Source organism: Chaetura pelagica, unplaced genomic scaffold (assembly GCF_000747805.2).
Source record: "Chaetura pelagica isolate M959 unplaced genomic scaffold, ChaPel_1.0 scaffold420, whole genome shotgun sequence".
NCBI lineage: Eukaryota > Metazoa > Chordata > Aves > Apodiformes > Apodidae > Chaetura > Chaetura pelagica.
Genome location: NW_009951919.1, coordinates 1,275,405 through 1,285,820, shown reverse-complemented (window position 1 = coordinate 1,285,820; position 10,416 = coordinate 1,275,405). Strand labels below are relative to the sequence as shown.

The 10,416-nt window shown below is 43.6% G+C and overlaps 1 protein-coding gene across 1 annotated transcript in view; it reads left to right on the top strand.

Moving 5' to 3' along the window:
• The window catches only part of PKD2L2 (polycystic kidney disease 2-like 2), an 11,322-nt gene extending 1,002 nt beyond the window's left edge, over positions 1-10,320 (top strand). Inside the window, exons 2-14 of the mRNA XM_009995662.1 lie at positions 99-179; positions 404-534; positions 1,704-1,960; positions 2,710-2,931; positions 3,525-3,753; positions 4,403-4,573; positions 6,040-6,221; positions 6,816-6,936; positions 7,630-7,731; positions 8,641-8,702; positions 8,795-8,861; positions 9,646-9,761; positions 10,206-10,320. Of these exons, the coding sequence (XP_009993964.1) occupies positions 99-179; positions 404-534; positions 1,704-1,960; positions 2,710-2,931; positions 3,525-3,753; positions 4,403-4,573; positions 6,040-6,221; positions 6,816-6,936; positions 7,630-7,731; positions 8,641-8,702; positions 8,795-8,861; positions 9,646-9,761; positions 10,206-10,320 (1,856 nt within the window). The remainder of the gene's footprint in view (positions 1-98; positions 180-403; positions 535-1,703; positions 1,961-2,709; positions 2,932-3,524; positions 3,754-4,402; positions 4,574-6,039; positions 6,222-6,815; positions 6,937-7,629; positions 7,732-8,640; positions 8,703-8,794; positions 8,862-9,645; positions 9,762-10,205) is intronic.
• Positions 10,321-10,416: the final 96 nt, after the last annotated feature.

Sequence of the window (10,416 nt, the reverse complement as noted above, 5' to 3'; positions counted from 1 at the left end):
CCGGGCCCGGCCCCGCCGCAGGGCAGCGGGCCTTGCCGGGCCCCCCGGGCTCCGTCCTCTGACTCCCCCTCTGCCCCCGCCACCGTTTCCCTGCCCAGGTGCCCGCCGAGAGCAGGAGCTGAAAACCACCCTGCAGGAGCTGGTCATCTACGTTGTTTTCCTGAGCGTCCTCTGCATATGTAAGTCATCAAACGACTGAGGTGGCCGTTTGCAGGTAATTCATGTGTCAGCTCTGCCTTTCCCAGGCTTTACTCCTCCTGTCTTGAGCCCAGAAGTGTCACTTCATTTTTTTTTCTGCCGGCCTTTTTCTGGCAGCGTGACGGAGCGGAGGAGCAGGGCTGGAAGCTGTTGCCATCCTGGGGTTTCATCCTGTGAGCATCCCCTCTCTGCCCCTTCTTTCCAGTGGCATTCGGCATGGTGAGCACGGACATGTACTACCTGAGCAAGGTCATGGCCCATGTCTTCCTGGAGCCCTCCTCTGGGGATGACAGGAGTGGTTTCAGGAGAATTGGGAGCAAAGATGATTTCTGGAAGGTAAGGCTTTCGTGGCAAAGGTGTTGTCTTGGAGAGCAAAGAAGTGAAGAAGCTGCCAGTGTTAAGTCAGAGCAATAAAGTCTTGCAGTTCTCCCAAAAGCCACGTGCCAGGTGTTGTGCTTCCAGCTGAAGAAAGGCAAATAACTTCTTAAAATGCACTTGGAGAAATTCTGGGAACAAACAGTAATATTGATACTTCTGAATAATCGATAAAAACAAGAGGCCAATTAATTGCTGCCTCATATCCCCAGTATTGGGCCTGGTCTGAAAAAGCATCAGTAACAACAGAAAGGTTTTAGGTTTACACTTGTTCTTACTTTCAGCTGTTAAAAATTATATAATTTCCCCTGGAACAGCCAGGAAAATACACCATCCTGATTTGCTGTTACATTACCTCATATTTCAGTGATGGTTACAAAACACTGATCTCTGCTTTCAATACTAAAAGGAGGAGTTCCCAGAATTGCCCTGACAGCAGAAGGCAGTTTCTCACTCTACTCTTCCTTAACAATGGAAATCCATTGTTAAAATTAGTTTGGAAGAATTGTACTCTCTCTTATCACAGTGTCTGTTACTGCTAGTCCATAAACCAGTGAGCCCTTGCTATAAATGTGTGCTGGTGTCCTAGCAATGGTTGCAGTACGTGCTCAGGTGGTGCTAGGCCATGGGAGCATGGTGTTTGGTAGCTGGAATTATGTTCTTCCCAAGTTTAATGCTCCTTATCTGCATCTAAGCAACACCCTGCCTTCAAAAATAGATACTTCTTCATTTAGATTCAGATTACTAAAAACCTCATCAGAAAAATCCCAGAACACATCTTCAGAGATTAAGATAACCAACAAATGTTAAGTAACATTAAACGTTAGTGTTTAAACATATTTGTTTAGAATTAAGCAGAATTTTTCAGTGAAATCCAAAACAGATCTATCTTGTAGTCTTACCCTGAATAATCCCATCTCTGATAGCATTGCACAGGGAATAGAACTAACTCATGGCAAAGAGATGTAAATATCTCACCAGACAGTGCACAGGTGGGAATTGTTTCTGTTCTAACTTAGACTTGGTAGCTGCAAGTAACCTGAGAACCCTGCAGAGATTTGTATGCTAGGAAGTGGGGTAACAGTGGCATTGAAACCTTCCTTTGATACTTCAACCTCATTTGCACACAGTTTGCAGAGGGAGCTCTGTTGGATGGACTGTACTGGGACAAATGGTACAACAACAGGACGTTAACTCTGCAGGGCAACAACAGCCAGATTTACTATGAGAACCTGCTGCTGGGAGCAGCCCGGCTCCGCCAGCTGAAAGTGCAGAACAACACCTGCTCCATCTACCCCTATTTCCACTCATTTTTAAGAGAGTGTTACAGCGAATACAGCTATCGAGTTGAAGACAGGTCTGACTTTGGACTAAAGAACACATCTGAGTAAGTCACCCCACTTCAGCACAGAAATATTTTTTGAAAACCTAACCCAGTCCTTTATGCCAGTGATCATCAGTTAGTAACAACCATGCATGCAATTAGCTGAGTTTCTCTCTTGTTTACATTGAGATAAACCATGAATTTGTTTTTGTGCCAACACTACAGACAGGAATTTGGCATGGGAAACCCAGAGTGGACAGACAGGAAGAACTGGGGACAGCAAGCCCAGTGCAGCAGAAGCACGTGTTAGTGGGCCTAACATCTCTGAAGAAATGCTCAATTATATGAGGCCTGAATTTAAATCACGTTTATAAATTGGAGTCATGCTAAAATACTCTGGAAACGGAGCCAAAACGTCTGCTTCACACACTTCATTTAGCATTAATTTAATGCAATGAGAGAACATGTGAACATGCCATGGTAAAAATGGAATATGTAAACGAGCGATATTCCATTTGCCTATAAAGGTTTCAAGGTAATAAACTGTCTGGCCCACATTGGGTGAAATCCAGATCTGTGAGCAACTGCTGGTTTGTGAATGTACTGAGTAGCTAAATAAAAGAAATGAGACTGTCATAAGGCTGTATGTTTCGTGACTACTTCCTGTAAAAAAACCAAACTTAGTTAAAGGTCTGGCTTAAATGGCCCATTGTGGATGCACAAGAACACAAGAACTGCCAAGGACTGTATAAAAGTTAAAGCTTACTTCAGTTTCTATAAGCTGAGCTGCTTTGTTTTCCCATTCCTGACAGATGGAAATACACCTCAGGCTCCTCATTATCCCTGTGGTACTGGGGATCCATGGGCTGGTATAGCAGTGGAGGATATATGTTCACCTTGCCTAAATCCAAGCAGGAGAGCAGGCAGAAGTTGGTGTTCCTCAGGCAGAACAACTGGCTCACCAGAGGAACCAGGGTTGTATTTATTGACTTCTCAACATATAATGCCAACATAAACCTCTTCTGTATCGTCAGGTGAGTTCTTACCTTTACTACATGTGAAATCCCATTTACTGAGGCATGATGCTTCCAGAAGGACACTAGGAGAGGCTGGTCACCTCAAGCATACATAGCCATGTTTCTTGGGTGGGAGCTGGCAAGACAGTAATTCATTAAAAATGCAGAAATTCAGTTACTGCAGGGAGCAGACCCAGATTCTTCCTTTCCATTTTTTGGTAATAGTTGGTGTCTGGTTGGTACAGCTGGTTGCTGCTGTCAGCTGGAATAGATTTCATAGCATTTTGAGGTCAAAGACTGGATTATTAGTCTTGTTATCAGATAATTAAGGGAGAAGACTCAGGGCAGGGTGAATGTCTGCACCTCTGAGACATAGTTTCTTTAAAGACTTTTAACCCAGCACCGTATCTTGGGTATCCCATTTTCTCCTCAGCCTTCCCTGCTATATAATACTCTTCTCATGTGGGACTTAGTGTAACCCTTACGAGAAGGTCTTACAGGCATAGGAGTCCCACAAGGTATTATTAATGTAGTAATAATTAATAGAAAATTAAGGTCTGAGGTGATTTTAAAGGGATGGTAACTTAACACCAGTCCCCATTTTTTTCCAGGTTGGTGGTGGAGTTCCCAGCCACCGGGGGTGCTCTCACCTCCTCACACTTCTACTCTGTGAAGCTCCTCAGATATGTCACATACACAGATTACTTCCTGGCTTCTTGTGAAATCGCCTTTTGCTGCTTCATCATCATATTCATGATCAAGGAAGCTATAAAAATGGCAAAACTGAAAAAGGAATATTTAAAAAATGCCTGGAACTGGCTGGAATTGCTGCTGCTGCTGGTGAGCTACTCCCTTGACTTTCAGCTTTGTGCTTGCCAGCCCAGGCTAGCACTGGATGGACAGCCAAGGAGCCAGACCAGCCCAAGTCTGTTGCTAGTCAGTCAGTCCCTCCTGTTGTACTCTGAGGAGAACACACAGTGCCCCACAGTTCAGCATGTAGGCCCATTTCTAGCCTTCCTCTCCACTTGCTGTGGCTCCACGTCCTTTCTACTCATGTTCCACCTTGGTCCCTCCTGTTGTACTCTGAGGAGAACACACGGTGCCCCACAGTTCAGCATGTGGGCCCATTTCTAGCCTTGCTCTCCACTTGCTGTGGCTCCATGTCCTTTCTACTCATGTTCCACCTTATTTGCTTTAGCCTTAATCTTTACAGAGCAAGGAAGCATGAGTGCATAACAGAGCTAGCCAAGTAAAACCAGAATGTCTGCAGCATGTTACGTGGCATAGTCCTAGAATCAGCACAGTACCAATGATTTGGCCAGTAAGGTCTCATATATATAATTTATGACAAACCATCTAAGCAGCTCAGGTTCTTGAAATAAAACCAAAGACCTTATAAAGTCAAAACAGATTTCCTGTGTCCTGTGACAAGTCTGAAGAGAGGGGATGTAGCTGGACTTGAGTTTCACTGGCTTCTCCTTTCCTTCAGGTCTCCATCCTTGCCATTGCCTTCAACATCAACCGCACTGTCCACGTGTCCCTGCTGATGCAAGAGCTGCTGTCTGATGCCTACGTGTATCCAGACTTCTATTTCCTTGCATTCTGGCAAGTCCTTTATAACAACATGATTGCTATCAGTGTCTTCTTTGCTTGGATAAAGGTATTGGGTTTTACTTCATTTTTTCATAATTGAAAATCATAATGTTTCTAAGCACAGCATAAATGTTGTTCTGCCTTTTCATGGGTGAACTGCAGAGGTGGGAGTAAAGAGGAGGATTTTGTTTATGAGATTCCAGAAAGTTTCACATTACCTCCTTCTCATAAACATGGGTTACACAAATTCCAAGCCCATCCAAAAAAAGATTTTTGCACATGGGCAGCTGTCTGCATTGGAGCAGCTGGGAAACTACCATGGTCAAACAGCCTCCTCAGACTTAGTGTTTTCCTAGGCCAAATATTACCCAGGTCACTGCCTGACCTATACAGATGGTGTGGCTGTCACAGGTGAAGCCAGTCACAGCTTTTGTATCCAAAAACTGTGAGAACTAGCTACTATTTAACTGCAGAGGAAGGCAAAATGTGTTGGAACTGGATTCAGAAGTGGCTTTGTGCATGGACACCTTTAATTTCTTTGCAAATAGATTTGCTGACGTCTGGCCAGAGTAGCAAGCTTCTCACAATTAGGCTACTTGTGTTCCTAACCAGGTGCTCTGGGGCCAATCCAGTCCTGCATGTTTGCCCTGGCTGTGGTCTGCACCCCTTCCTCTCTACCCAGCAGACATCAGTGACTTCAGTTTGGGTTGCCTCAGTGCTCCCAGTGACTGGATGAAGCTTCCCAAAGCTTTGCCTGATCCCAGGCTGCTTACAGGCCTTCTCTCCCCTAAGATATTTGTAAAATGCCCAGCACAAAGTGGCTGTGGAACAGGCAGGGAAGCTGTTCACATCTGCCAGATCACGCTTTACAGTCATGCCCCAAGCACCTGAACACAAACATCGTGAAAGGTCATGTCCTTTCAAAATACACAGGCTCTTGGCCTTCCTCCACCTCCCAGACCAAGGCTGGAGGAAGAAGCTGTTTGGGAGCAGTGGCAGTTAACAGGTCCTGTGGACAATCTTCCTCATTACATCCATTCTGTATCCCAGGTGCACATTCCCCCTGCATCATCCTCCCCTTGGACTGGACTTGAATAGCACAACAGTGTTTATAATTAACGATTTCTCATTGAGCAAGGCTTTTGTTCAGGCCTTGTTCCAGACCGAGAGTAAAAGAGAGCCCCTTACCAACTCAGGCCAGCAGAGAACCCTCAGATACAGGAGGCTGGTATGACTTGCAGTCTCTTTGACCAGAAGTCCATTTGTGCCAGAGCTGATGATGCACTGGGGCCCAGCAAAGGCCTGTCCACACACCAGCAGCTTTAGCACAAACATATTTACCCTGTGGAATATTTATCTCCTCCAGAAACACACCCAATCCTAGTTCCCCTTACAGATATATACTATGCAACGTACTGGTAGGTAAGACTTAACTCCTAAGTTATAGTTACAGATAACATTCCGGAAATTCTATTAATAAAAGTTGCAATATACTGAGATGCTCCAACAACAATACTTTCTGTTCTCTTGCAGGTATTTAAATATATAAACTTGAACAAAACCACATCACAGATGTCCTTCACATTATCTCACTGTGCCAAAGACATCATTGGATTTTCCATCATGTTCTTCCTTGTTTTCTTTGCCTATGCCCAGCTAGGCTATCTGCTCTTCGGGTCACAAGTTGAAGAGTTCTCCACTTTCCAAAACTCCATGTATGCTGCTTTCTAAACTTTTCCATACAAACCCCCCCCTCATTTGGTGCAGGTACAAACCAATTTCTGTTAAGCAGAACATGAGAGTACAGGTTGCCAACACTTTACCTTATTTCATAGAGGAAAACAAACAAACAAACAAAGCTAATTTTGCATCCACTTGGATGTGAGAGAGTTCTAAGGTATTGCAGTACTGAGAAACAAGTACTTGTCTTAGCTCTAGGAATAAAATGCCATGTAGGGGGACATAAGGACCTGTACTGTTACCTTCTGTACTAACAGAAAATAAGGAATCATAAAGCTAGAAAAGAAGGGAAATAATATAAGGAAAACCCCCAAAACAGCTGATTTATTAAAAATGCAAGTATTTTCTGATACATTTTAAAATTAATTTGTACTTTCAAATTCTCAAGTATATGCTAAGTGGCCAACTTACCAGTGCAGTATTATCCTGGCTTGCCTTCTGATTTCAGTGACTAAGGTAATGGTGAATCAGTCTCAATTGTATCTATTACTTTTCTTTTCAAATAATACTTACAATACTTCTCTTCAGGAGGAGCCAGTCAACCTCATTCTTGTATTTTTTACTCCCAGCTTTACACAGTTCCGTATGGTGCTGGGAGATTTTAATTTTGCAACCATAGAAGCAGTAAACAGAATCCTTGGACCTCTTTACTTCATCACATTTGTATTCTTTGTGTTCTTCGTATTGCTGGTAGGTATCACCTTAAAAGTGCTTCTCCTTTTGCATCAGTAGAGAAGAAGTGTTCTACAATGCTCTGAGACAAGGTGACAGGGCTGCCCCCAGCACAGCTGGGCAGAGGGACAGTCCCAACTCCTTTGCAGGAGTTCCCAACACACAAGGCAATTTGCAGCCCTCCCTCCCTCCAAACAGCCATCAAAGGGGCTTTTGTGCCTCAAAATGAGCACAGTGCACCTCCCACTCTGCTGCACCACCCATTTCTGGAGATTCTAATTTCTGAAAACTGAACCGGGTGCTCTTAAAGACTGCTTAATGGTGACCTTGTCTGGTAGGAAGGTTAAAGAGGGACTTTGGTGGGACTGTGTAGGTGCAACTTTATCAGTTATGTTTTCATTAACTACTTCAGATTGAAATGCCATCTGAAAAAGGTACAAGTATATGACAGGAAATCCATTGCCTCCAAGGCACTGGGCCTTTTAGCCAATACTGCAGATGAGAAAGAACTGATTTGTCTCCCAAAAATATTCCTTAAGACCCTCAAATTTAATTAATTTAATTGCATTAGGAGCATGTCTGCACCCAGTAAAGCTCTTCAATTCCATTTGTCACATGACCTAGCATGGAACAGCCCCCAAAACAACGGCCCCAGCATAATGCAACTGCAATTTCCAGAAACAAGTATCTAACTGCATCCTTCCTGTGCAGAGTATGTTTTTGGCAATCATAAATAATGCCTATTCAGAAGTCAAAGCAGAATTTAAAGTGATGCCTGGTCAACAACTGCAGATAAAAGACCTCATTAAAAAGGTAAGTAAACACTTCTGTAACTACTCATTGAATTCAGGAGAAAAGAAGGAGTTCTGAGCTACATCACTAGCACAGAGCCTTAAGCAGCTTAGGCCATAACCATTTCATATTTGATTATCCACATTAAATACACGTTGGACAGATAAAGAGACTTCCTTCCATCAAACTCACAGGAGCTCCAATAGTAAGAGCAGTGTTAGTTAGGGTGCAAGGAGCCTACCTTTACTTCACCCTTTTAAAAGCTGTATTTAAGGGCCAGCTGGTTTGTGATACATCCCATCAAAACTTTCTTCAGAGCTTAACTGTTGCTGTTCTTCCAGCCTGAGCAAACAAAGATCTCTGCATGGGAAGACAAGTAGAAACACGTATCTTTAAAATTCCAGAAATGAGTGCAAAAGGAGAACAAATCTTTCCCTTTTCCCTAACTTCAGTTAAGAGGAGGGATGGCAGCTAAATCTATCTGAAATTCTCCTGTAGGATTTTGTGAGCAGCATAGACACAAGCTGCAGTGCATCTGCAAAGCCTGGCTTTCATTAAGGAGGGGGGAAGGGGAGTTCCTGGCCAGGGTACAGCCAGTCTGGTCAGCAGCAGCACAGCTTAGGTTCTCCCATCCCAGCTCATTTCCCTACTTATTGTAGATTACAGTAAAATTAAACTGAGTATGCCTGAAAATGGAAACTCTTAGTGAATTTGGTTGGCTGTTACCCTCAGGGGTTTCATGACAAATTTGAGATAGAGCAGGATAAGTTCTCTGAGCTGAGCTAGGGGAATAGAGAGAGACTGGTGGGATTCCTGTTTAATTGCCAAGGTATTGTGCTGTTTTTCCCTTGTGTTCAAGTCCTTGTGCAAAAGTGTCTCTGGTTAAAGGCAAGTCAGTTAACATGCCTGACTTTCCTTGTCTGTGTTCAGAGTTGCCATAATGCCCTTGTCAAGGTCAACTTGAAGAAAGCAGCAGAGGAGAGCTTGGAAAGGTAGGATCTCAGCATTTGCTCTTACCCCCTGCACCAAGCACAGACCTATTCTCACAGGACTTCTGTCTCTCCTCACTGGTGTGAATGACAAGCAAGGAATTTTCAGCCACTAAAAGAAAGGATATTTTCAAGCTTTCTGATGGAGACATTACTGAAGAGGTAGGCTTTATTCTTTCCTATATTCTTAGAAACTGCTTATTGTTTCAAAAGTTGAGCAATACAGGAGGAGTCACAATTGTCCCCACCATTACTTACAAAAGCTTTCTCTACAGGATGCTAATTTTAACATCATAGGAATAGCAAAAGCTAGGCCTGTAAATAAATACAAATCAGTAATTGTGCCCAAAACTTCAAATGAAAGCTTGCTCAGACAAGGTCATACACTACAAGAGCAGAACTGGCAGTGGGGTGAGGCCAGTGTGTCTTACCAATGGTACAAAGTGGTGAGTTGGGCCCTTGCCCAAATGTTAAACAGAACCAGATGTATGGAAAACAAGTTTTACAGGAATATATTGGGTCATCAGCATCTACAGCAAAAAGAGAGATTACTGTAGCTTCCTTTTTGCTTTACAAAATGGTTTCCAGCAGTCTTTGGTAATTCCATATCTGGGATAAGCCAGTGCAAGTACCTACAAAACATGTATTTTAACATATCCCTTCTACAAGAAGAGAAGTCCTTTGGCTAGCTGTAAATGCTACTACACACAACATGGCCATCTCTCTCAGCTCTAAAAAGAAATGTACATTCCTATATCTTGTCTTTTTGGGAGGGCCAGAGGAAAACCTACTTTCAAATGGAGAAGTGAACATTTTTCTCCCCAGAGCTGCTTGCATGCCCCTTCCTTGCACAAGTGACTGCTTTACAGCTGTCCCAGTGAGCCATGCTGCCTTTGTCTGGTTTTTTGTTTGTTTGTTTGTTTGTAATCCCCTTGGTGTTGCATAGAGCCACCTATCAAATCTACAGAAAGGGCAAGAAGAGCTCAGTCAGAGTTATGCATCTGCTGAGGACATAGACTCAGTGACATCTCAGAGCTATGTCTCCACTACAGAATTTCAGTGGTGAGTACGAGAGTCTGTTCTTGCAGTTCTATTCCCATCCCCAGGCAGCTACAGCCCAGCTGAGACCCTCACCAAGTGACAGCCTGAGAGACAGATCAACACAAAGTCAGTGATTTAACAGATAACTGCTCTTAGACTGGCTGACAAGAGCTGCCCACAGGGAAGGAAGAAGGAAATGAAAGAATTTAGTAGAGCAGTAATGTAAGGACATTAGTCAAGAATGAGGTGGGACAAGAATTTAAAATATTGACACTCTTCCAGAACATCTCCTTGTGGCTGCCCAGGGAGGGGGGACAGAGACTGTAACACCTTGTACCTGTGAAGGGGTATTTCAGGACTTGCACCCTTGGCAGCTGACACAAGCAAGCAAAGAGGATGATTGCAAGTGCCAAGTGTAAGGGCAGAGTCATCTCAAGGACATGTGGTTTTATTTGTGTGTTCCAGGCTCCTCAGGTACACACGGAAGCTGGGGATGGAAATAAGTAATGCTAATGCAAAAATCAAGAATATTACAAAAACCATGCAAAAACTGACAGATCCTTCAAGAAACATGGCATGAGCTCATCTGGTAACAGAGATGGCCTGACTCTCCACACTGTTTAAATAACTCCCAAGTCCTCATCCCACCCCAACCCTTTGTTTGTTTCTATTTGTA